This window comes from Theropithecus gelada, chromosome 3, assembly GCF_003255815.1.
Source record: "Theropithecus gelada isolate Dixy chromosome 3, Tgel_1.0, whole genome shotgun sequence".
Lineage (NCBI taxonomy): Eukaryota > Metazoa > Chordata > Mammalia > Primates > Cercopithecidae > Theropithecus > Theropithecus gelada.
This window is the reverse complement of record NC_037670.1, coordinates 79232386-79260237: the sequence shown is the minus strand read 5'-3', so window position 1 is coordinate 79260237 and position 27852 is coordinate 79232386. Positions and strand designations below refer to the sequence as shown.

General features: G+C 37.3%; 1 protein-coding gene across 18 annotated transcripts in view; it reads left to right on the top strand.

Annotated features, from left to right (window-relative positions):
* Positions 1-27852, top strand: part of BBS9 (Bardet-Biedl syndrome 9) — a 783674-nt gene that overhangs the window by 476412 nt on the left and 279410 nt on the right. For 13 of the 18 annotated variants that reach the window (XR_003118601.1, XM_025379704.1, XM_025379716.1 and 10 more), the window contains 2 exons: positions 11563-11673; positions 11889-12471. The exons of 1 other annotated variant lie outside the window; for it this stretch is intronic. Coding sequence is in view for 16 of the 17 variants with exons in the window: in XM_025379704.1 (XP_025235489.1) it covers positions 11563-11673; positions 11889-11920 (143 nt within the window). In the remaining variant the exon portion in view is untranslated. Of the gene's footprint in view, positions 1-11562; positions 11674-11888; positions 12472-27852 lie in introns of those variants that run through there. 4 more of the 18 variants (XM_025379710.1, XM_025379705.1, XM_025379701.1 and 1 more) reach the window with 2 other exon arrangements.

Here is a 27852-nt window from a genome sequence, read left to right as displayed (position 1 = left end):
TATTGGACACACACTACAGTGACCTTCACCTGCCCCTCTGCAGCTAACCACTGTTGTCTCTGTCAATGTGGTCAGCATGGTTTCTGCAAAAACAGGGAGAAAGAAAAGTCACGGGATGGATTTACAAAGAACGTAGAAAACTGAGTATCATATGTTGGCACTGGAAATCTAAGACTATATAGAAAGGCATTTTCTTCTGCTGGTTTGCTGAATTTGAAACTGTAAAATTATACCTGGTTAAGGGGGTTTTGCCTCTACATGACAACACAGTGAAGAGTGGAGTGGAAATGGAAATGAGAGACAAGTGGACATAAGTCCTCCAGTCTTACCTAGAGAGCAGCAGCAACATTGAATGGTGTCAACCTGATTCACCATGCTGTGTTAAGAGCACAGTAAGCAAAATATTCCATTCCCAAGGGCTTTATTTCCAAGATGTGCTTTGATGAGGTCTATGCCTATTGTATTTATTAACAGTCTCCTATATATATGTTATTCTGGAAAACGTCTGCTCAGTGAGTGCCTTTGAAAACCCAATTTCATAAGACCACACATCTACAACCATTTGATCTTGGACAAACCTGACAAAAACAAGCAATGGGGAAAGGATTTCCTATTTAATAAATGGTTCTGGGAAAACTGGCTAGTCTTATGCAGAAAACTGAAACTGGACCCCTTCCTTATACCTTATACAAAAATTAACTCAAGATGGATTAAAGACTTAAATGTAAAAATCAAAACCATAAACATCCTAGAAGAAAGCGTAGGCAATACCATTCAGGACATAGGCATGGGCAAAGACTTCATGACAAAACCGCCAAAAGCAATTGCAACAAAAACCAAAATTGACAAATGGGATTTAATTAAACTAAAGAGCTTCTGTGCAGCAAAAGAAACTATCATCAGAGTAGCAGGCAGCGTACAGAATGGGAGAAAAGTTTTGCAATCTACCCATCTGACAAACGTCTAATATCCAGAATCTACAAAGAACTTAAATTTATAAGAAAAAAAAACCCCATCAAAAAGTGGGCAAAGGATACGAAGAGACAATTCTCAAAAGAAAACATTTATGCAGCCAACAAACATATGAAAAAAAGCTCAACACCAGTGATCATTAGAGAAATGCAAATCAAAACCACAATGAGATACCATCTTACACCAGTCAGAATGGCAATTATTAAAAAGTCAGGAGAAAATAGATGCTGGTGAGGCTGTAGAGAAATAGGAACGCTTTTACACTGTTGGTGGGAATGTAAATGAGTTCAACCATTGTGGAAGACAGTGTGGCGATTCCTTAAGGATCTACAACCACAAATACCATTTGACCCAGAAATCTCATTACTGGGTATATACCCCAAGGAATATAAATCATTCCACTGTAAAGACATACGCACACGTGTATTTATTGTAGCACTATTTACAATAGCAAAGACATGAAACCAACCCAAAGCCCATCAATGATAGACTGGATAAAGAAAATGTGGTACATATACACCATAGAATACTATGCAGCTATAAAAATGAATGAGATCATGTCCTTTGCAGGGACATGGATAAAGCTGGAAGCCATCATCCTCGGAAAACTAACACAGGAACAGAAAACCAAACACCACATGTTCTCACTCATAAGTGGGAGTTGAACAATGAGAACACATGGACACAAGGAGGGGAACAACACACACCGGGGCCAGTCATGGGGTTGGGGGCAAGGGGAGGGAGAGCATTAGGACAAATGAGCTAATGCACGTGGAGCTTAAAACCCAGATGGTGGGTTGTTAGGTGCAGCAAACCACCATGGTGCACATATACCTTTGTAACAAACTTGCACATTCTGCACTTGTATCCTGGAACTTAAAGTAAAATTTAAAAAAGGAAAAAAAAAAATTTCACAGAAATGTTGGCTTTCCAAGATGGCCCCTGAGCACAGAACAGAAACACACACACACACACACATTCATATGTGTGTGTGTGACTATTGATATATATATATATATATAATCAAATATTTATTTGAGATATATATATATCTCAAGTAAATCAAAGTATTAGTCAAAAAAATTCCCACCATCATAGCTTTACCAGTTGGGTGCTCTTGAGGGAAAGAAAAATTAAGTCCAAGTGAGTTCAGACTGAGCCCTTTGGTCTGAAGTCCAGTGTGGAAGACGAGAGGTCATGGAGGATGGATCAGAGGAAGTGCAGTCCCACTTTCTTTCCATAACATTTTGCATTTTTTCTCCACTGTAGCCCTTGTGTAGGTCCTTGTCTGTGTTTATCCATGATTCTTCCTCACTATAACTCCTAGTCTGGTTTACGTTTTTCTAGCTGCTAATATGTTTTGTATGATTTACAATTTTGTCATTTACACCTTTTGTAAATCACTTCTAATGTCTTGTGTAGAAGTGCATACACAGAAGGATAAAATATGTTATGATCCGTTCTTTCTCCTCCCCTTTGCTTTTCATCCTGTCTCCCTCTCTCCTGCCCATCCCCCTTCCTTCTATTCCTCCAGTTTGCCAAAAAGTGTCTAAATACTCAGCCAGTATTGCTACACAAGCATACAGGAGATGCCTGGCTTTTTATAGCTTACATTCTCCTTGGGCTAGAAAAAAAATATTTGAAATAACTGGAAAAACTAACAGAGTAGAGAATTATCAGAAAATTTATACATGTCTGTGTACCTATGTGCATATATATGAATCATCTCTCTCTCTCTCTCTCTCTCTCTCACACACACACACACACACACACACACAGAGTGAATAGGCAACGTACAGAATGGGAGTACAAAATTTTTCTCCAGTTCTCTCTCTCTCTCTGTGTCTCACACACACACACACACACACAGTAAAATTTCTTCAAATGAATATATTTATAGAGAGTCTCTGAGTCTGAGGGAAGCTTCATATTTAAGATAGTGTGATGTTCTTTTCAAAGGGCCCATTCCTCACACTGCACATGAATTATAAACCATTGAAATGAAATCTCAAAAAAACGCTTTATCCATCAAGTAAATTATGATCAAAAGAAAAATGTCACTGGTGTATATTTTTGAGGTTTCTGCTGTTTTTAATTCTTAGTGGCAGTTCAGGTCATACAAACAGAAGATTCTTTGGCAAGTCAGAACAAGGTCTGTGGTCATTTGTGATTCTCTAAAAGTGTCTCCTTGTCTGATTCCTCTTAAATATATGAAGAAAACAGAAGAAAAGATCTTCTCTTCTATGAGGGAATGGAACACTCTCATCCAATACCCAGTTTATTACAAAGGTCACTATTACAAGAAAATAAACCAGCAAAGTCTTCAAATATACCCACAGAACAGTTTGCCAGGCCTCTGGATTTTCTGTATCATTGAAAGGAAGGACTAGTTAGGACAGCCAACTCACAAGCAAATCCATTAAGATCTTCCTGGACAAAAAAAGAGAAAGTTATTGAGAAAGCCCTAGTGCGATAGGAAGGAGGGGAAACTGCGCTAACTCTGGGACATTTGCGGCATCAGTTCCCCTCTCTGAGCCTCTGTCTTGATATGTACTACATGAAAGTCATTAAACCTACAGCTACAGTTCTTTGATTCCACAAAAAAAATGGTGCAGAAGGTGCATGTATACAAAAAAAAATAGAAGGCAGGAGGTGATAAAATGCACAGTGTGCTGAGCGTGATGCTGGGTTTACATGATCTCATGGCATGCTCACAGTCAGCCTCAACATCACCCTCTGTTTAAAGATGGGGCAACTGATGACCTGCCTCGGGTCCTACAGTTAGGTACAGCTTAGTCCACTACTGTGATAACTTGAACTCCACTAAGCCTTGTGCTTTGCCTTCCATCCTTCAGGGGCCTCTCCATTCACTGCCTACTTGGCTTCACTTTTGATAGAGGAAAAGAGAAACTCCTGGAGACAATTGTAAAATATTGGAAACTCGAAGAGTTTATGGGAAAAAAAAAAACCTTCTTTAAGAAATTCCCCAGTGTAATGATAAGAAGAACATCAGACAAATTCCAATAGAAAAGCATCATGCAATATACCTGACTAGTACTCCTCAAAACTGTCAAGGCTATCGAAAACAGAGTCTGAGAAATTATCACGACCAAGAAGAGCCAAAGGAGACGTGACAATGAATGTTATGAAATATTCTGGATAGCATCCTGAAAAAGACAAAGAATGTTAAGTAAAAATGAAAAAATCTGAATAAACTATGGACTTTAGTTAATAATAATGTATCAATATTGGTTCATTAGTTGTAACACATGTACCATACTAATGAAAATTATTAATAAATAGGGGAAACTATGCAGAGGATATGTAGCAATTCTCTGTACTATCTGCTAAATTTTTCTGCACATCTGAAACTATTCTAAAAAGTAAAATCTGTTAGAGAAAAACTTTTTTTTGTTACCCAACAAGAAAGAACATTTGTCACAGTTGGACAAAAACTATGCTTTTAAACTTATGATAATAACACTATAGGATATTCTCATAGTAATATTGTAAGATAAGACATCTGGTAGTGTTAAATGCCTCTAGGAACTTTGAAAATTATGATACTGTATGCAGAGAAGCTTTCCATGATCCTCAAATTAGACCAGGGTTGCCAAACTACTTATGGCCCACAGGCCAAACCTGGCCCAACACCTGTTTTAGTAAATAAAGTTTTATTGGAACACTGCCAGTGCTCATTCACATGTATGTATTGACTATGACTGCTTTTGCACTATGACAGCAAAATGGAATAGTGGCACCAGAGACCAGATGGCCCACAGAGCCTAAAAAATATTTACTATCTGGCCAACCACCTGGTTTAGGCTATTTGAATTACAAAGTAGGTTTTGAGGCAAGGAGGCTCAGCTAGGAGGCCTGATTCACCTGGGGTAGAATCAAATTTTGGAACCCAGCAGATCAAGTAGCAGGAGAGATATTAGGCAGGGCTTGAGTAAAATAGATTAGCCAACTCCCGAGGTGGCCACCTGGTTAAGGTTATCAGGCACTTTTCTATTTGCTGGAGAGCTGTCTTTGGCCCCAGGGATATATCAGTTTGTTTGAAACTTTCCCTGCCAAACCCCCACCTTAGGGACTTTATCTTGACCTGTTTACCCTACTCTTCTTTTGGTGTTCCTGACTTTGGCCTGAAAATAGTCAGGACTTAGTTGTGTTTCAACGTGCCGGGCACTGTGCACATTCATCTCTCTCCCTTATGAAGCAGAGCTATGTTAGTCTCTTAGAAGATGCAGAAACTGAGACTGATTTTAGTGAAATAACTTGCTCAAGAAGGTCACTTAACTCGTCAATGTGGAGCCATGAATCCAGACTTCAAAGCATAACCTTAACCTCCCTATACCGTCCCCACTGTCAGTGCTAGAACCGGCTTGCGCTAGCTGGTGAGAACTAATTGCTGAATTTTTAGAAATTTTGTGAGTCCGTTGTTAAATATATAGGCATTCTTAAAAATTGTATAAACTTACAATGAAATAAATTATATAAAAACAAAGATAATACAAACTCAAAACTTTTCCTTCCTAATTATTTTACTATGTTTTACTATTATGTATTCTCTTGAGGTTATTTACATCTATAAATCTGTATGGTGAAAATACTAGATAATACTGTGCTACTACACATCTCTGCCAAGCTGTACATTTGGTGATGTCATTCTGGTTATTTGAAATTGGCCATAGTGGGAGTATTCGTCCCGCAGAGATGAGTAAACACTATAGATTGGCGCTTTCCTCTTTTTTCCTGGAAAGCCAGCTGTTCTACATTTACCAGCATACCACTGCTTACCTTGCATTCCAATTTTGATCTCCGGTATTCTAGCTGACAGTCACATTTGTTTCTGCTTCACTTCCTATCTTAACCTTTGAACTCTACCTCTTCCAGTTAACTCTACAATAGCAACCTGCAGAGAGGGCCTAAGCTCCTTTCGTTGTTGTTTTTTGTTTGTTTTTTCTGACAATGGATAGAAATATCTTAGTGTAATTCACCTGCTGACAAAATATGTACCACTTTTTGAGGAGGAAGTGCAGCCATTTTATAATTTGCTTTTGAATGTGGAAACAGGTTAGAGGATAGCTAGAAATCCCTAAAAATCCTAGAGTTGTGTTATCTTTATAAATATAGGGCAAACTCCTATTTGTTCGAAGTTTTAAGTGAGATTTTTCTACTTAAATAAATTTTTGGCTGGCTAATGATTGCTATATGTATGAATATGTTATCAATGTGGAAAAGTCAAATTTTTACAGCAAAGTTTAGTTAACACAAAGGGCCATATACATAATTTGATTGTCAGCAGTTCAGTCATAGGCCCCATAATAAAGTGCCTCAAACACATCCTTTTTAACATCCATTGATGTAGTCTCCAATTTATTAACAGTTTTGTTCTTATAAACAGTTTTGTTCCAAATGGTTCTATGCTGATTGTTCAAAATTCATTATATATGCTTCATATTATATAATTTCACATGAGTTAGGTTTCCAGATTAGTCCAGAAAAGTTTTTAAAGCAATAACTTAATTGTAATAGGGCTCTATAATAAAACTATTATGTATAACAGCAATATTCCATTGTGGAAATGCATCTAGATTTCTGACTCAAGATGCCAGCTTCCCTTAATTATATTCCACCTAGCAGTGGTGAGGGGAACCTAGATATCCTGCATTGATGGGAGAGGGAGATTGTTCTGAACACCATGACCACTAGAGAGAGAGCTGCCACATCTAGTCACTAGATGTATGACTAGAAAGAATGAACATACGTTGTGAAAGCCCATTTTGTTGCACAAGGAGTTTGCTGGTATTTGAACCTTAGATAAATAGGAATTTGCTGTATTATTATTTTTAACCCTAATTCTACATATCACATTTATTAAGTTAGACCATGTCTTATAGTTAGTGCTACTCAAAGGGCTGAAAGACTGGCCTCTGTCTGCAAACTTTTTGTTACCTGACATTCACAAAGTGTTGAGAAACTTTTGTAATAATTGAAAGGGTGTTTTTACAACTGTTGAACCTAATTCTAAAAGGTGAAAGCTGATGTCTTATTCATTTAATTTTTCTACTAGTTTTTTTTTTATTCATTTCTGTTACATTTTACAAAAGTATTGGTTTAGATAGATTGGAAATTTGAAAAGTAAGTTTTTTTTTAGAAGCATCACTGTAATATATGGAGAGCTGGGTTGCAGTGGTATAGAAACTTGTGTAAGCCTTAGCAAATAACATAATCTCTTGGTTTTATTTAATAAATTGAAACTGACTCTGCATAGCTAAGTCAGAGATGCAAGAAATGTAAAATTTGTATTTTCTTTAGTAACAAGAGGGTAGGGAATTCAGTCTTTGTTATTATTGCCCACCCTTGCCACACCCCACTGCATCCAGGGAGGCTTATATATGGGGTTCAGAAAATGACACAGTAGCTACCCACAGCCTCATTGCCTGAGCCATCAGTGGAGTCAACTCCAGGGCTCCCTGTGGCTAAGGCTGGGGCTTCTGGTGCCCAGTCCTTCTGTGTCCCATGCCTCCATCTCTGGATGATGTCTTGTTACCTTGGGCTGTGGGCTGCTGCCTCTGAGGCAACCCAGGTACCAGCTGTCTCTCACTCTCTCAGTTCCATCTCCTCAGGGAGCCCTGGCTATGGAAAACCAAAGCTGGAAAGAAAAGTATTTCCAGGCTACTTTTATTAATGGGGTCCCCATTACAAACTTCCCTGGAGGCAAGGGGGCACAAAATGGCCTAGGGTAACATTGTAGGAAAAGGGGCAGGGGGAGGGCCAATAGAAGAAAAGCACACATTGCTATCAATACATTTACCCTTGCGAAATGAGGGCACTGAGCCCTTTGTGACAGTGTTATTTGAGGATGGAGTGAGTTACTGTACTGAAAATGCAAGGTAGAGTGCTCAGCACACAGTAGGTCCATGGGATTTGAAGTCCCTTGCCCTCCTCGAGGCGAGACGCTTGCCTGATTTTCAGGCCAGAAGCCTGCAGTTCTGCTTGTCCTTGCCTGCGGGCTTATTTGTGTCACACTTGCCATTGTGTTTGTATGACTTCCTCCAGCTGCAGCTTCCCCTTCTCCTTTTATGAGATGGACTCTAAGCCAAGGGTACTTCATCTGGCGTCCATGGAACCCAGACTTCATTTCCATGGATGACCTCAGAGAGTTTCAGTTTGTTTGGAAGTTTTATATTTTATCTGTATTCTTTTATTTGCTTGCCCTTAAATTTTTAACAAATATATATTTTTTCCTAGGAAAAGTATCAGATATACTCATCTGTTGTTTCTTAACAGATGTTAATTTAGTAGATGTGGGGATGGGGCCTGAGATTCTGCATTTCTGACAGGCTCCCAGGTGATTCCTGTTTGGCTGATGTGATGATCTCATTACATGAGCAAGGCCAAAGAGGCCTTCTGAATTTGTGGATTTGCCTCCCATTGCCCATTATCCCATGAGCTACCGTTTTCTTTTTGCGAGATACTCAGTCATCAGAAGCAGCATCTGAAATCCTTATGATTACATGTTTCCATGCCATAGCCCCTTGATCTCCCAGTGTCTTGACCTTTGCGTGCACATCATCCTAGTTCAGCATGGGTGAAAGCATAAGTAATTGCACACCAGGGGCTATTACCATCCCGTTCACCTCCAGCTATGGAGCGCCTAGTGCTTACAGATGGGTGGGCAGTCTAACTTCAAAATTCCATTGTGAAGACCTACTTTTTACTTTAGAACTACTCCCAGTATCAGTGATTTTCTCAAGAGGACAGAGCCTGGGGCAAGGACTAAAGTGATGGCTGTTTGAGAACACAAACCCAGGGAAGGGAGGGTGGGGACGAAGGGCAGCAACCAAGGGAATATATGAGGTCATGCAGAGTGGTGCTGCCTACATCTGGGAGTGCCTCTTTCCAGGAGCCATGAAGATGGTGAGCAGGTGCAGCTACGCAGCACACTGCCTTTTTTTGGAGTCCTGCAAAAGAGAACTAATCATCTAGCATATTCCTGGTTGGTGGGGGCCCAGGGAGAATTCTCTGCTCAGCTTTGGCTTCTTTTCTTTTCCTATGATACACTTGCTGGGCAGGATGCCAGAGCCCACCACCATTGTTCTTTCCAAGCTGGAAGTGGCAGACACTCTGAGTGTGCAGTTGGACAGTCTGGCTACAGGAGGCATCCAAAGAAAGGGGGTGGCGCCAGGCACGGTGGCTGACGCCTGTAATCTCAGCACTTTGGGAGGCTGAGGCAAGCGGATCATCTGAGGTTGGAAGTTCGAGACCAACCTGACCAACATGGAGAACCCCCATCTCTACTAAAAGTACAAAATTAGCCAGGCTTGGTGGCACATGCCTGTAATCCCAGCTACTCAGGAGGCTGAGGCAGGATAATTGCTTGAACCCGGGAGACGGAGGTTGCGGTGAGCTGAGTTCATGCCATTGCATTCCAGCCTGGGCAACAAGAGTGAAACTCCACCTCAAAAAAAAAAGAAAGAAAGGTGGGTGGCATTCCCATGCCAAGGTGCCCTGCTGTGGGTGTGAAGTCTGAGGAGGTGCATGCAATCTGTGCCCACTATAGCACCTGAGGGTTAGAGCACCAGGGCAGGGCACCTTGCCATCTCTGTATGCAGGACAAGGCAAAGAGAAGAGAGGAGATTACATTCATTGTTGATAATCTATAGCAACTGGCTTTTCCTTTTGAGCCCACAGGATAGATAACTAGGAAGTCTTCTATTTCTGTTTTGTCAAAATACTGAGTCAGCTGGAATGAAAGGGACACTAATTTATCAGTGGAGACCTGCCTCTCCCCAAGCACGTGGCAGGTGTTTTAACTGCTCTCAAACTCGCTCTCATCTGTTGGCTCGTCTCTTCCTCCCTCCTGGAGTTGTCTTGTGTGTGAAAGCAGCTGCATGAGTACAGCATTCCTGGCCTCCCCTACCTCCCTCTGTCTCACGGATGGAGAAGTGACTTTTCTGCCTTTTTTTTTTTTTTCCAGGGTTCTGTTCAGCAGGGAGCACATCCCTTCTTTCTGCGCTTCCCTGTCATTAGTCTTCCAGGTCTCCCCCTAGCCCCTGCCACCACCACGTGTATCCTTTGCCTTTTTTCTCAGTTGGATGAGTGTAAAGAAGGAGAGGAAAGGAACTGGCTTTTGGGGCCTCTCCAAAGGTCTCAGCCCCACCATGTGACCAGACTGGAGCTCTGTGACATTGGCAAGTTACTGAATCTCATTGAGACCTCAGTTTTCTTATAAAATGAGAATAACAATAATAATATCTATTTCATGGTATAGTGTGTAGGAATTAAATGAGATAATATGGGCAGGATTTCTAGCCCTTAGAAAGTACTCAATAATGATAGTTCTGGTTACTGTGATCTACAGGCTTTGGAGAGGTTAAAAATAAGCCTGGTTCTCCTTCTGGATAAGGCCCTTGTCATTTTTGGGTATTACTGGGCAAGTTCCATTGCATTGATGGATAATTCTAATGTTTTCTATTCAGGGAATCTTGGAGGATAGCTCTAATTCTTATTTTATGAGTGTGGAAATGCGTTTCTGTCATTTCCCTTAGCACTGATTTCTGTTTCAGAGTTGATGCAGAGGCGTGGATAGTAAGGTGTGTTTTCCTTGAAACCTGGGATCTTGCCACTTCCGTCTCATTTGAATGATGTGGTTTTGAAATCAGTGCTGCTGATACCCTCTCTTTCCTCAGAATGTTGTGAGCTTCATAAACCCCCTCATGCATAAAACCAAACTTGAGGGCTGAGGCTTTGGACTCTGTGTGTGAGAAGCCTCAGAAAAAGAAATCACACTTCATTAACAAGAAGAATGGCTTTGGAAAAAAGCATGTACAGTATACAACATGTTAGTACATTTCCAGGAAATGATGGCAAATCAGTCAAATCGAGTTGCAGCTGTAGTCAGGAAATTCTCTCATGATTGTGAGTTTCCCATACAAGATTTTGGTGGATAAAGTCAAATGAGTTATACCCAGTACTTCAAAAGCACAACAGTGCCAGCTCATCCTCAAGTCACCTTTGGATTGAAACCTTCCACAATGCAGTTCATGACTTTGCTGTTGAATTATGAAGTGTTTGTGTCTGTGCTGTAAGGTGTTGGGATTCAGGAATAGAATCAAATTCCAGAGAAATGCCACCACAACCACCGTACCAGAACACCAGCAACCTTTCTCTTTGCCCAGGGAAGCCTTCTTTTCCTCATGGTTCATGGGCTTTGCTTCTTTTATAGTTTCTGATGCTCTGGTATTAAAGGGAATTCCTGCTGAGGGGCCTTTATATTCTGGATATCACATATGCTATAGGTTTTGTCCTTTCTGACTTTAAAAAGGATAAATTTAAAGACAATACTGTTGCTGCTGTTGCCAAGTCATAATCAGTATAATATGTCTTTAGGGGCAGTAACTCATTCCCAGTATTCTCACCAAAAAGAAACATTTAAGGTTATTCTTTTCAGGCCACTCCTGAAGATTGTTGTCACGTCATTTATTATCTTTATGATCAGTGTGTTCCTAAGCTATGCTTGCTGTGTAGAGAGGAAGATTTTCTTACACATTGCTTAAAATACTGTTTGTATTTTTCCACTAGGTGGTTGTACTACAATCCCAGAGTCAGACCTCGAAGAAAGATCGGTAGAACAAGACTCTACAGAACTGTTTACCAACCACAGACATCTCACTGCAGAGACACCCAGGCCTGGTAAGAGAATGGGTGGGCTGCACAAGCACTAAGTCGGAAGCAGTGACAGTCTGGTCAGTCTTTGTCATACCAGAAAGTGTTCCACAAAGCTGCTTGTTTTCCAATTTCTTCATTCTTCCCCTTAGCACTGGTGCAGCTGAATTTGATCTTTTGTGTATTCCTGTCATTATTCAGACCTTTTCTCTCTCTTTCTCTCTTACTTTCTTTTTTTCCAGAAGTTTCACCCCTCCAAGGAGTCTCGGAATAATCCAAGTAGAGTTGTTTGGTTGAGAGGAACATGCCCGTCTCAAGGCCGAACCCATGTGAACCTCATGCCAAGCACAGATATAGGGCTGGCTCAGGTGCTTCCTAAAGCTTACCTTCCTGGAGATGACACTGCATAGAGAAGGGGGTTGGGACTTTCTACGTCACTAAGAGGACTTGTAACACCATGGGGAATGTCAGCTGAAATTTGTCTTGTTTTGCCAGGAAAGGAAGTAGTTGCCTTTGGTCATCCGTGTGCTAACAGTCACAGAATACAGTGAGATGACATAGTTTTGGGATGTATTTTATAATGCAAAGATTCAGACCCAAAATAATTTGATACCCCATTTTTTCACAGAATTCTTATATAGTAAATGTATCAAGTTTAATAAAGCATCTCATTGTCAAACAATAACTTGGATTTTATTTATAATTAGAGGGATTTATGAGTGATTGCTCTACATTATTTCTTCAAAGGAAAAGAATTGAACACTTTGCTACTCCCTGGTAAGACTTGAATGTGATTATTTTATAAATAAAAGAACCACTATGAAACTTACATATGATTTGTTCTATTAAGCTAAACATGGAAGAAGGTAAGTTTTCTAGTATTGTATGAAAATGTTTAAATATTTTCAGGAAGCTAGTACATTAACATCTCCTTTTCATTACCCCATTGGGTGACACCAATCCAGGTTATTAAAGGATTCATACTTTATTACAGTTAAAATTTAAGGTTTTTTAAATGTAAGAAATGAAAGAAACTTTGCCAGTTTCAAGTTCGAATTACAGTTGTGGGACTGACTTATTTAAATAAAAATATGCCTTTGCCAGTTTTGGAATGCCTCTCACTGCAAAGGGGAAAGTTGTTCATGGTTTTTCTGTATGTGAAATGTCAAAAAAAAAAACCTGCAGAGGATGTATTATTATTTGTAGCATCCTCTTTTAGGAGATGCAGATATATTATCAAAATAACATCATTATGATCATTTATCGCCATGACATGAGCATAAAATTTTACTGAAATTATAGTTTTCTCTTTAAGTCCTTTATGTGAAAAGGCAAACAAATCAGTGAAATACAGAAACAATTATAGAGATGGTTCTGAAAGAGCAACAGAAGGCTGTGTGGATTCTATTGGATGCCATCTTCTCAATGGCCTTGTGATTTATGCAGTGTCGAATTCACTGGCATTATTTTTCTGTTTTAGCAGCTGAACTATGGAAGCTATGTGGACATCACATACATTAAGGGTTTTGTTGCTTTGGACTGGAAAAGATGTAACTTATGGTATAGCTCAACTGCCAAGGCCTAATCAGAGTAATATGCCTGTTAGAATAACAACATTCCCCAGTGCTTAATGTCTGGAAATGTGGAGAAAACATTGCAGACACCTTACTTCCCAGGTTTGCCATCATTTCATTTTCATTGTAAACTCAGACCCCAACCCTTCACTTTAAGCCTTATTTTGAATAAATTATCACCTTATCCCTGCACCAAGAGCCACATTTGAGGTCCTCTTGGAATAAGTGGACAAGGCATCGTGGACTGTACTTTTAGCCCCATTTTCTGGCCCTTTATTGTATTCTTCTTATTTTTGTCTTTTCATTTTGCTTCAACATTTACTGCATTCTCTCTTGTTGTGTCTCTCTTATATGGCCCTTAAATAATTTCTATAATGGAATGGGGAAATGAATACAGTCACGCTGTTTCCTCTTAAGGTTCTCCTAATCACCTTTCTTGGCAGTCATCTTCCCCTCTTTAGAATCCCTGGAGAACTCTATGCCTCTCTGCATATCTCTCTGTTACTTATTGTATTTCAGAAGTCATGTTTTCCTTTCCTGGTAGGATAGATTTGCAAGCTCCTTGGACATAACTGTTCTTGGATTCTTTTCGCTGTTTTGTGAATATTTGTTATATCAACAGGTCAACTAATCTCCTAAAAGTAGTCAACAAGTCATAGAGAAATGGAGAAGCCAGTGATTTAGAACATTGACTGTGGTCTAACCTTCCTAATTTAGCATTTCAGTTTATGCTGAGAGGAAGCTGATGTGACTGTCCTACTATTTTTTCTTAAATTTGGCTTTAAAGAGAGATTTGAATCTTAAAAATTCAACGCTTAATGGTTTTGTTCATGAGTACTTGGGTAACGTTGATTTAAACACAGGATTCAGGTTTTAAATAAGATGAATAAAAATTCTAATACAACATTAGTTACAAAAATGAACATTTATTTAGAACATTTATTTACATTTGTAAAAAGCTGATAATCACCATAGATATCACAAAATCTATACAAATATATATTAACCACTTGATATACCTTTTTAATACTTCTGCATTTTCTTGCACACATTTCTTATTCACTTCTTTAATTATCAACAATTTATAATTTCATCTTGTATACAGTGAATTAAAAAGTAATTTTTTCTCTGAAATTGTTGAGCAGACTTTTGTAAAAAAATTACTGATAGTTTGCAAAAGCTTCTTTCAGTTTTACAACTCATCATTTGTAATGTCAGGCAGATTTTTAGGGTTATTATATTATCGAGGCATTTTAATTTTTTCTTATGCAGTGATGCATTTTAAATAGCCATGGAATTGAAAACTCCCTTTTTTTTTAAAGATAATTTCAACTTTTATTTTAAATTCAGGGGGTACACATGCAAGTTTCTTACCTGGGTATATTGGGTGGTGCTGAGGTTTGGGGTACAATTGATTCCATTACCCAGGTACTAAGCATAGTACCCAAGAGCTATTTTTTAACCCTTGGCCCCTCTCTCCACCTCTTGTAATCCCCAGTGTCTATTGTTGTTGTCTTCATGTCCATGAGTACCCATTGTTTAGTTCTCACTTATAAGTGAGAACATGTGGTATTTGGTTTTCTGTTCTGGCATTAATTTGCTTAGGACAGTGGCCTCTAGCTGCATTCATGTTGCCGCAAAGAACACGATCTTTTTTATAACTGCATAGTATCCTGTGGTATATATGTACCACATTTTCTTTATTCAGTCCACCATTAATGGGCACCTAGGTTGATTCTGTGTCTTTGCTATTGTGAATAGTGCTGCAATGAACATATAAGTACCTATGCCTTTTGGTAGAATTATTTATTTTCTTTTGGATATATTCTCAGTAGTGGGATGACTAGGTGGAATGATAGTTCTAAGTTCTTTGAGAAATCTCCAAACTGCTGTCTGCAGTGGCTGAACTAATTTACATTTCCAGCAAAAGTATACAAGCATTTCCTTTTTCCCGCAGCCTGTTTCCCAGCTGTTGTTTTTTGACTTGTTCATAATAGCCATTCTGACTGGTGTGAGATGGTGTCTCATTGTGACTTCAATTTGCATTTCTCTGATGATTATTGATGTTGAACATCTTTTCATGTTTGTTGAATGCTTGTCTGTTCATGTCTTTTGCACATTTTTAAATGGGATTATTTGTTTTTTGCTTGTTTATTTGTTTAGGTTCCTTATAGATTCTGGATATTAGACCTTTGTTGGGTGCATAGTTTTCACATATTTTCTCCTAGTCAGTGGGTTGTCTTTTTACTCTGTTAATAGTGTCTTTTACGATGCAGAAGCTCTTTAGTTTAATTAGGTCCTACTTATCAATTTTTGTTTTTGTTGCATTTGCTTTTGAGGACTTACTCATAAGTTATTTCCCAAGACCAATGTCCAGAATGATGTTTCCTAGGTTTTCTTCCAGTATTCTTATAGCTTGAGGTCTTACATTTAAATCTTTTATCCATTTTGAGTTAATTTTTGTATATAATGAAATATAGGGGTCCAGTTTTATTTTTCTGCCTATGACTAGTTATATATTCTAGCACCATTTATTGAATAGTGATCCCTTTCCCCATTGCTTATTTTTGTTGACTTTGTTGAGGATCAAATGGCTGTAGGCATGTGACTTTATTGCTGGGTTCACTATTCTGTTCCATTGGTCTTTGTGGAAATTGACAACTCATTAGCCAGTTTATCATCAAAATCCTCAATGAAATGATCTTCATTACCACTAGTATTTTATCTCAAATCAGCAAGAAGATATTTAGATATTTTTTGAATATGTTCATGTGATTTACTCTTCTTCATTAGCTAGATTATTAGACAACCCAAAAGTCTGCTTATTCTCTTTCAAATGTGTCATCTCATCTTAATGAGTTAATTTTGGTATGATTTGAAAATGTTTTTGTTATAATTTGCTCGTTGATAGAATAACTTTTATCCATTTTATATAGGAGTTAGTTGGGAAAATGTTATTTTATGATGAGTTTGTAATTGTGTACTCTGAATTATCAAATATATTGTTAACAGACAAGACATTCTCCTTTGACTTGGGGTCTGTGAAACTGGAATCTTACTGCTTCTGCTTTTACATATCTGATGGTCAGAACATGAGATTTCATATGTTTCAAATCATATTTTATCTCCAACAAATTTATGCTTCTGGTACCAGGCTGCATAGAACATGCTTATCTAGTGATACAGCATTTTGCTCCACACCTTCCTCTTATGACACTAGCTAAGTGAGAGCAGTGGGTGGTAATGATATTCCTGGAATCCATTCTTCCAGCAGAACAGCTCTCAGTAATTTAACCATATACAGAGTTGTCTGTAAGCCACATAAATATATCTGATTAACCCAAGTTAAATGTCTTCCCAACTCAACTTTCCCTTAGCCAGGTTGTCAAGGCCACCACCCTTCCAATGCCTGCTACAAGGGGAAGGCAGGCAGAAGAGACAATAGTTTTCACCAATCATGATTAAAATATCTTTTTCAAATTGCACAAAAACATATGAGCATACACCTGGGCATGGAAGTGCCCTGAAGTTAAAGCCTGATTAGCATCACAGTAAATCTGTTTATAACAGGAGTGATCGAGCGAACGAGAGAGAGAGAGAGAGAGAGAGAGAGAATAGAAACTACACTTTAAATCATTGGTTTGTTAATTTCCTCCATGTTGAAATAACTCCAAAATATGTATGGGATAGGAGTATGAGTGTGGAGGGTGGAAAGGGCAGGTTTTGTAAGTGTCTTAGTTCTGTACTGCTCTAACAGAATACCACACACTGGGTAATTTATAAAGAACAGAAATTAATTTCTTAACAATCTGGAAGCTGGGAAGTCCAAGATCAAGGCACCAGAAGGTTTGATATCTGGTAAGGGCCCAACTCCCACTTCCAAGATGGCACCTTGCATCCTCCAGAGGCAGGAAGCAATGCTGTTCCTCACATGGCAGAAGAGCCAAGAGAGGGCAAGAGAGAAGGAGGGAGTAGGAGGCCAAATTCAACTTTTGATAACCCACTTTCAAGATGATGACATTAATCTCTTCATGAGGGCAGAGCCCCCATGGCCTCATCACCTCTTAACAGTCTCACCTCTAAATACTGTTACAATGGCAATTAAATTTTGACACAACTTTTGGAGGGAACAAACATTCAAACCATAGCAGTAAGGAAGTATTCAAAATTCCCTTAAATATACTATAGGTCTCCTCAAGTATGCCAGTGTGAGCCTTGACCTAGCTTGGGGCTCAAATGTAAGTACACTTTTACTTTTCATTTTTAGTAATTAATTGTTCTCTGAGAAATGTCAGCAAACCTTTATGGACTAGCAAAATGGCAATTCTCTGTTCAGTGTCCTTGGTTTTGTGGAGAGATGTTTTACCTTATACATTTAGGGACAGTTCTACTAATGCTTATTTCTTAGCAGCCACTCCATGAGTTGTCCTAAAGGGGACCGAGTCAGTTTTGTATCTCAACTGGCTGAAGGGTCGATTTTAGATAAAAAGTTAACAGCAAGCTATCAAATTTAAGAGGGCCCAGCCGCTTCTTTGGCTCCAGGATCATCTGATTGGAGAGAATGAGGAGGTTTAAAGTGCTATTAAATTGACGAAATTCTGTTTAACAGGCTACAGTAATCATGTTTGTTCCATCTGGTACCAGTTCTAGAAAGAGAAGTTCATGATGTCACCTGTGAACTCTCACTTCTATGTGCCAGGCTTCCCAAAAGAACATTAAGATCATCTAAATATGAAGAACAGTTGGAACTAAATTCTTTTATGTAAACAAAAAAATCTAGAAACTTTATTTTCTCAGTTAGAACAGGGTACTGATTAAGCCCAGACACAAGTCACTTACCACTTTGTGAAATTTAGGTCTATAATATTCACCAAACCCTTTAATATTATCTCTGTATTTAAGTGAACTGTTTTCTTATTTATTTGATGATGAAAATTAGGAAATTCCTTTAGATCTCTAGTCATAAGTAAGGAAACTGAAGCTTTTATTTTACTAAGTCTTTTGGAATAAAATTTAAGTAGTTACTCATTCCTTGTGGGAAAGTATGGTGTGTAATACTCATCTTTCACACTCAGCAGCTCACAAAAATGAAAAAAAGCAATCAACAAGTAATTCTGAAAGAAAACATTAAACATTCTCCAGACTTTAATCACATGAGGATTGATAGAGGATGAGAATTGGGATTTATTTTCAACTTTTCCCCAAAATGTCAATAACAAATCATAAAACACATACACACATACACATTTACTTCACATTCCCTACTTCTAAAACCAATGCCATCTGGATCTGGTCCTCCCTTTCCATTTCAGTAACAGTGATGTACTTTTCCCCAGGCTTCTCTCCAATTTCATCACCTCCTCTGATGTCTAGTTGTCTTTGTCCTTCATTTGAGTCCTTCCCATCATTTGCATGTACCTCATTGGTCCCTACAGTGGCACTGGCCTATGTCATCTCTCCCTTATCTTCTATTGTGTAGTCTATTCCTTCATCCCATCAAAGATCATCTGCTAGGAGTCTTGTTTGTCTGATTATCCCAGTACCTCTTCCGGATGTTTTTCCAAGCTTTACTCATCTCCGTCTGGTCAGGCTTCATTCTATTTTTAGACAGCCACTCAAAGTCCACTTCTTTGAGGAGACAATATGATATAGAGAAAAGACCTTATACCTAGGAATCAGGTGGTCTCAATTTTAGGCCTGGTCCTCTTGAAAAGGTGCTTTCTGATCTGTGTCAGTCACTTAGCCTCTCTTCACCTCATTTTTATATGCACTAAATAGAGATCTATTCATTCAACAACAAAATTGTTTTCAGACATTGTACTGGGAACTGTGGCTCCAAAGAACAATAAAACATGGATCTTGTCCTTAAAGAACTTTCAGTTCAGTGGGGGAACAGAGAAGAAAATGGACAGTTGCAATACAAGATGATAAAAACTCAACTTTAGAAGAAAGTAATTAGGAAAGGGAGCTAGAAGATGTAGTTTAGCATCTCCAAGCTCTTATTTTTTTCATTTGCAAAGTGGGGAGCTTGTCCCACCTGTGGCACCATCCTCGAAATATTGTTCTGGAAATCAAAGGGCTTCAAATATTGAAAGAACCCAAAAATGTAAGACTGTTGTTCCTTAGTAGTTGGAAGAGCAATTGTGAATTCTCCTTGATTACTATCTTTTATAACCATGAAATTCCCGTAGTGCTCTTTTACTTATCACTTCAAAATTTGTATATTTTCACTTCTCCATAATGTTGTGCAGAATGTATACTGTGGTACAGGGTTTTTTTCAGACTGGCTATACATCAGGATGGCTTGGATAAGAGTTGGCAGGCCATGAGGGGAGGGTTGGAATTGAAAATATGACTTGTATACATCCCATTTAGTGTAGTGCCACACAGAAAAATAATACCTTGTATAAAGTGACAAAAACCTCATTAACTTAAGTGGATATTTTTTGATCCTCACAACAACCTCACTATGTTTGCAACATACATGTAAAAAAATAAAAATTAATAAAATAATAATTAGCATCCCAAGTCACAGATAGAAAAGTGTAGGATCAGAGTATATACTATTCCCTTAAAGTGGCCCAGCAATGAAAAAAATAGGTGACCTGGGCAAGAAGCCAAGGCTTCTCATTCCCAGTCCAGGGTTCATTGTATTACAGAGAAAGACATATCATGAATAACACCAAGACTTGGACTTCTACCATTAGTCTAGTTGAAGAATACATTAGTATAGAGTAAAGTGTTTCTCAGGCTTTGAAGACTTATGTCCTAATTTAAGAAGGAACAACCATACACTCTTTCTGCATGGCCGGCTGTATGCCATGACTAAATCTACCAGTTGACACAATTGAATGCTGGGAAAATACAGTAAATACGCCTTTTTATGATATGCTGAACTGTCATGAAAAGCATGAAAGCAGAAATCCTGAGAGGTCAGCCTATGCCAAACCAGCTTTCACATTGATAGTTTCTGCTAAATTCTGTGTTGAACAACTTTATGCCAGTAAATACAAAAACTTTAATGAAATGGTTATTCTTTTTAAAATACAGTTTTAAATTGACTAAACAAGAAAGTGAAAACTTGAATAATCCTGTAACAATTAAAAATATCAGAAGTTAACCTTGCCACACAAAAATGCAATAACGTGACACATGACTTTACAGGTGAATTCTGCTGACATTTGCCTTATGGTTCCCATTACCTACCCTCTTTATATTGTAGTTTCTTGTATATTATATCTACATACATTTTTAAAATTCCATCTCTACTTACCTGGTCCCAGATACAAGGAGCTTGGAAAATGTCAGTCTGTCCTAACAAGGGAAAACCTGAAAAAACCAATAACACTTCTTATCTGTCAGAGAAATGAGGTCAGAGGGCAAACCACTGCCCTGTGGTTTGGAGAAAAATACAGGTGCATACAGAGAATCACAAGTTATTGCAGCAGAAACCCATGAGCAGAAACCTCCATGGGAACTAGTATCAGGGCAAGAAAACCTGAAGTATAGTTAACTAATTCCTGGAGGCCCAGAGTGGACAGGTCTGAGAGTTAAAAACTCCAGGAGACCCAGTCATAAGGGAGCCTCCACACTTGCGTGAGTTTTCTCTTCAGGAGCTTGACCACGTTCTCAAGTGAATATTTAAGGAAAATCCTTTCGTGTTTCCAACAGTGGGAGAGGAAATCAGACCATTTTGGAATATGCCAGAGCATCCTGTTCTTCTTAACAAGGCCTTCCTCCAAGTGAAACTATTTTCCAGAGCATAAACTACTGGAGTTTTAACAGAGCCTAACCAACTTGAAAGACAAGAAATACCTGATGTCAGTCCACACAGTCAATCCTGTTTGACCAAAGGAGTGGAGGTGGCAAGCTGAGGACTTGTGAAGTTTGCAATTCAGATGCAGGCTGACTACAACACTGAGACCTAATCATAGGACTACAGAATGCCTTCTGTGCCCTCCCCTGCCCCACAACCTTACCATCACATTACTAAAGGCCTATTTACCATGGTTCTTTTTACCTAGTACATCATATCCAGCTGCCAAGAAAAACTTACAAGACATACTAAACAGTCAAAAATGCAGTTTGAAAAGACATTTCAAGCATCAGAACCACAGTCAGATATGGCGTAGAATTATCAGAATGGGAATTTAAAACAACTCTAATATATTAAGGTTTCTGCACTAGATCAGATAAACAGCATGCAAGAACAAATAGGCAATGTAAACAGAGTGATGAAAATTCTAAGAAAGAATTAAGAAGAAATGCTAGAGATCACTGTAAAAGAAATGAAGATACCTTTGATGGGCTCATTGGTAGACTGGACATGGCTGAGGAAAAAATTTCTGAGCTTGAAGATATGTCAATAGAAACTTCCCAAACAGAAAAGCAAAGAAAAAAAACTGGACCAAATATCCAAGATGTGTTAGATATCTACAGAGATGTAACTTACACATAATGGGAATACCAGAAAGAGAAAAGAAACAAATATTTGAAGCAATAATGACTGAGAATGTTTTCAAATTAATGTCAGGCACCAAATCACAGAGCCAGGAAGTTCAGAGAACATCGAAGTGGGTAAATACTAAAAATGCACACATAGGTATATGAGTTTCAAACTGCAGAAAATCAGAGATAAAGAAAATTCTTGAAAGAGGCTAGAGGGGGAAAACCCTACCTATTAAGGAGAAAAGAATCCTATCCACTTCTCAGAAACTAAGAAAGAAGAGTGGAGTAAAGTATTTAGTGCTGAAAGAAAAACTCACTAGCCTAGAACTCTGCACCCTGCAAAATGCTCCTTCAAAAATGAAAGGGAAATAAAGACTTTCTCAGACAAACAAAACTGAGGGAATTTGTTGTCAGCAGACCAGCCTTGCAAGAAATGTTAAAAGAAGTGATTCAGAGAAAAGGCAAATAATATAGGTTAGAAATTTGGATCTACATAAAGAAGCGCATCAGAGAAAGAGTAAGTGAAAGTAAAATAAAAATTTGTATCTTTCTTAGTTTTGATTTATCTAACAGATAATGGTTTCTTCAAAATAATAAACAATGTATTTAAAATATATATATGTATAAGTGAAATGAAATATATATTGAATATATATATACACACATGTAGTGAAATGAATGACAACAATGATACAAGAAATGGGATGGAAGAATTAGGATTATTTTGTTGTTATAAGGTATTTGCACTACCTATGAAAAAGTATAGTGTTATTTGAAAGTGGACTTGGATTAGTTGTAAATGTATATTGTAGATATACTACAGCAATCACTAAGAAGTTACATGTATGTTATATAACTTTATATAATATATATATAAAGAAAGGATAGAGAATGGAATCATATAAAATACTCAATGAAACCTCAAAAGGAAGAAAAAGAGTGAAAGAGAAAAATAGGAACAAAAACAGGGGGGAGGCAAGAAATAGAAAACAGTAACAAATATGATAGATCTTAATCCAGTTATATTAATAATCACTTTGGGATTTTTTCATTTTAATTTTTACTTTTTATCTTTTCTTTTTTATTTTTATAGATTTAGGGAGTAAAGTGCAATTTTGTTACTTGGATATATTGCATAGTGAATGAAGTCTGGACTTTTAGTGTAACCATCACCCAAATAGTGTACACTGCATCCCATGTATAATTTTTCATCCCTCACCCCTCTCCCAACCTTCCACCTTTTGGAGTCGCCAATGTCGATTATTCCACTTGCTATGTCCGTGTGTACACATATTTAGCTTTTGCTTGTAAGTGAGGGCATGTGGTATTTGACTTTCTGTTTCTGGGTTATGTCACTTGAGATAATGGCCTCCAGCTCATTCAGTATTGCAAAAAAGACATGATTTCATTCTTTTTTTAGTAAATGAGTAGCATTCCATAATACACACACACACACACACACACACACACACACACACAATATTTTCTTTATCCCCATCATCCATTGATGGACAACTGCGATCAATAATCACTTTAAATGCTAATGATCTAAATACACCAATTAAAAGATAGATTGTCATAATGAATCAAAAAAACAAGACCCAACTATGTCTTGTTAACAAGAAAATCATTTTAAATATAAAGACACATATAGATTAAAAGAGAAGGGAATGGAGAAAGATATACCATAACACTAATCAAAAGAAAGCAGAAGTAGATGTATTAATTTCAGACAAAGACTTCAGAGAAAGGTAAATTATCAGGGATAAAGAGGGGCCTTACATGATGATGAAGAGATCAGTTCTCCAAGAAGTCATAACCATTTGTAACATGTGCACCTAACAGTACGTCAAAATATGTGAGGCAAAAACTGATAGAAATTCAAGGAGAAAATAGATGAATCACTATTATAATTGGAGACCTACCACCCCTGCATCCGAAATGGAAAGCTATAGTAGGCAGAAAATCAGTAAGGATAGTTGAATTCAACAACACCATCAATCACTGGATATAATTGACATCTATCAATGATTCCACGCAACAACAGCAGAATACACATTCTTCTCAAGCTTATATGGAACATTTACCAAGATACACCACATTGTAGGCCATAAAACACACCTTAACACATTTAAAAGAATAAAAATCTTACAGTGTCTACTCTTAGAACACAATGGAATTAAACTAGAAACCAGTGACAGAAAGATGGCTACAAAATCTCAAAATACTTGGATATTAAACAATGCACTATAAAGTAACACGTAGATCAAAGAGGAAATCCCAAGAGATATTTTAAAAATATTTTCACCTAAATGAAAATGAAAATACAACTAATTAAAATTTGCACATGCAGCAGTAAGAGTTTATAGAGGGAAATTTATAGCATGGAATGCATATATTAGAAAAGAAAGGCCTAAAACCTATATGCTGTTTCCACCTTAGAAAATGTGAAAAAGAGCAGCAAATTAAATCCACAGGCAGTAGAAAAAAAAGAAATAGAAATTAAAGCAGCAATTAATGGAATCGAAAACAGGAAATACAGAAAATAAATGAGGGAAAATCATGATTCTTTGAAAAGATCAGTACAGTCAGTAAGCCTCTGCCCATGCCAACTATTTTAAAAGAGAGAACACAAATTACTGCTATCGAAAATGAAAGATGGTCATCACTACATCCCATAAATGATAAAAGCATAATAAAAGAATATTGTTAACAACTCTATGCCCATGAATTTGATAACCTAAATTAAATGGATAGTTTCTTGAAAGACACAATCTGCTGAAACTCAAACAAGAAGAAATAGACAATTTGAATAGGCCTATATGTATTTAAAAATTGAATTAATAGTTAATAACTTTCTAAGATAGAAAGCATCAGGTCTTGATGGGTTCATTGGTGCATTCTACTAAACATTAGGTTTATTATACATTAGTGCCTGGAATGGAACATTTGTGGGGCAGAAGTTATAGAGGAACTCTGTACTTTTCACTCAGTTTTTGCTGTGAACCTAAAACTGCTCTTTAAAGCCTATTTTAAAAAAAAAAAAGTTTATTTTTAAAAACCTGAGAATGTTGTAATTTTTGTTCTCTGCTTGTGAATATTTTAAAGAACTCAAGAGAAAAGAGGACTATTGTTTTTACTAAGATACTTCCCATTTCTCTTGCTCTCCCTACATTCCTGCTGCCTCAAGTTTCTTTCGGATATTATCTCATTTCTGAAGAATTTCCTTTAGTAATTCTTTTAGAGAAGATCTGTTGACAACAAATTCTTTTAGTTTTACTCCAATTGAGAATGTCTTTATTTCACCTTTATTCCTTAATGATATTTTTGCTGGATATAGATTTTTGAGTTGACAATTCAAATTGTTCCTTTACAGGTAATGTGTTGTTTTCCTCTGGCTGCTTTAAATATATTTTGTCTTTAGTTTTCTGCAGTTTGATTTTGATGTCTTGGCTTTATCTTGTTTGGAGTTTAGTAAACCTCTTGAATATGTAGCTTTATGTCTTTTGCCAAATTTGAGAAGTTTTCAGCCATTATTTCTTCAAATATTATTTCAGACTTCTTTCTTTTTCTTTTCTTTTCTTTTCTTTCTCCTAGGATTCAAAACCCATGAATATTGAACTTTTTGTTATGGTCGTGCAGATCCCTGAGGCTCTATTCCCCTTTTCATTCTTTTTTTTTCTCTCTCTGTTGTCCATATTGAATAATTTTTATTGAATTATTTTTCAGTTCCCCGACTTTTCTATTGTCTTCCTTCTGGTATTCAGTGAGTTTAACATTTGGTTGTTGTGTTTTTTCAGTTCTAAAATTTCCATCTGGTTCTTCTTTTATATGTTCTACTTATTTGCTGAGACTTTCTATTTAATTTTTTTAGTGTTTTAATTATTTTTCTTATTTACTGACTTCCTATTTTTCCATTCTTTTCAAGTGTGTTCTAGATTGTTTATTGGAACTTTTTTTTTTTTTTTTTTGAGACGGAGTCTCGCTGTGTCACCCAGACTGGAGTGCAGTGGCCGGATCTCAGCTCACTGCAAGCTCCGCCTCCCGGGTTTTACGCCATTCTCCTGCCTCAGCCTCCCGAGTATCTGGGACTGCAGGCGCCCGCCACCTCGCCCGGCTAGTTTTTTGTATTTTTTAGTAGAGACGGGGTTTCACGGGGTTAGCCAGGATGGTCTCGATCTCCTGACCTCGTGATCCGCCCGTCTCGGCCTCCCAAAGTGCTGGGATTACAGGCTTGAGCCACCGCGCCCGGCCTGTTTATTGGAACATTTTTATAATCACTGCTTAAAATCTTTGTCAGGTAATTTTAATGTCTGTATCATCTTGGCGTTAGAATCCATTACTGTTTCCCCATGCAAGTTGAGACTATCCTGGTTCTTCATATGCTGAGTAAGTTTAAATTGTATTCTGGACATTTAAAATATTACATTATGAGATCTTGAGTCTTCTTTAAATGCTTTGAAGATGTTGACTTACTAATTTAAATAAACAACTAATCCCAAATTTATACACATTCTTATAGAAAAGAAAAAGAGAACACTCTCCAACTAGTAGAATCTGACATCAAAACGATGCAAAGAAAATATGTCAAAAAAAATAAACCAAAGTCAAATATGAATTTAGATGCAAAAAAATCTAAACAAAATATTAAATTGAATGCAGCATTATATTACATATAAATTATATCCAATTTCTGTTTACCGTAGGAATGCAAGGTTGGCCCCAGAATACAGGTTGGCTAAAATTAGAAAATTGATTAAAGTAACCCATGATCTTCAGATGAAAGGATAACATTATACAATTAATACAATATTAAACAAACATATTCAAAAGTCATTCCCTTTAAGTCAACATTAATTAATGATTTGAAAATTAGCAAATTAAGAATAGATCTATTAATGTGCTTAAAGGCACCTACAAAAACCTACACAAATACTATACTTTTGACAATCTAATGCATTCCTTTTGAGATCAGAAACATTTTCACCATTCCTATTCAATGTTTTACAGGAGGTACCAGCCAAGAACAAGAAAAGAAAAAGATATAAAAGATATATGGATTGGAAAGGAAGGTTCAAAACTCTCATTATTTGCAAATAATATGATTGTCTGTGTAGAAAGTTCCCCACTCAAATTACAGGTAAACTATTTGAATTGTTAAGAGTAAGTTTGCTTGGTACTGAACTAAAATGCAAACATGAACTTTATGTTTATGCAATAGCAATTAGAAGTTAGAAAATACATTATAATTTTAAAAAGACAGCACTTAAAATGTCAATGAAAATATAAGGTGCCTAAAATACACCTCACAAAAGATATATAAGCACTTTATGTAGATATACATTAAACTTACATGAATGGAGAAAGAAAATGTATTTTTTATTTATTTTTGTTTATTAATTTTTATTTTAAAATCAATGGGTACATGTGCAGGTTTGTTAGGAAGGTATATTGCATGATGCTGTGGTTTGGAGTATGAATGAATCCATCACCCAGGTAATGAGCATAGAACCCAATAAGTAGATTTTTTCAAGCCTTACCCTCATCCCTCCCTCTCCTGTCTTGTGCTTCCCAGTGTTTATCATCATTCTTATGGACTGGTGACTGGTGAAGGGTTTTTACTGCTGAAGCCCAGGTATAAAAACAGGAATTGATGCCTCCTTCTTCAAATGTGCAAACATCAGTGCATGGCTACAAGGATCACAAATAATCAGAGAAACCTGACACTGTCAAAGGAGTAAAATAAAGCACCAGTAACCAGCTCTAAAGAAATGGAGGTTTATTAAGTGCCTGACAAATAATTCAAATTAATCATCTTAAAGAAGCTCAGTGAACTGCAAGAAAACACAGTAGATGACTAAACAAAACTGGGAAAACAATGCATGAAGAAAATAAAGTGTTCAACAAAGGGATGAAAACCGCAAAAAAAGAACCAAACAGAAATTCTAGTGCTAAAGAACATAATGAATGAACTAAAAACTTCAAGAGTGCTTCAGTAGGAGACTCAATTGAGCAGAGGAAAGAATCAGAGAGCCCAAGGATAAGTCATTTGAGATTATGCAGTTAGAGGAACAAAAAGATAAAATGATGTAGACAGCCTATAAGAATTGTGGGATATCATCAAGCCAGCTAATATATGCATTGTGGAAGTTCTTCAAAAATGAAGGGGAGATAAGGATGTTCC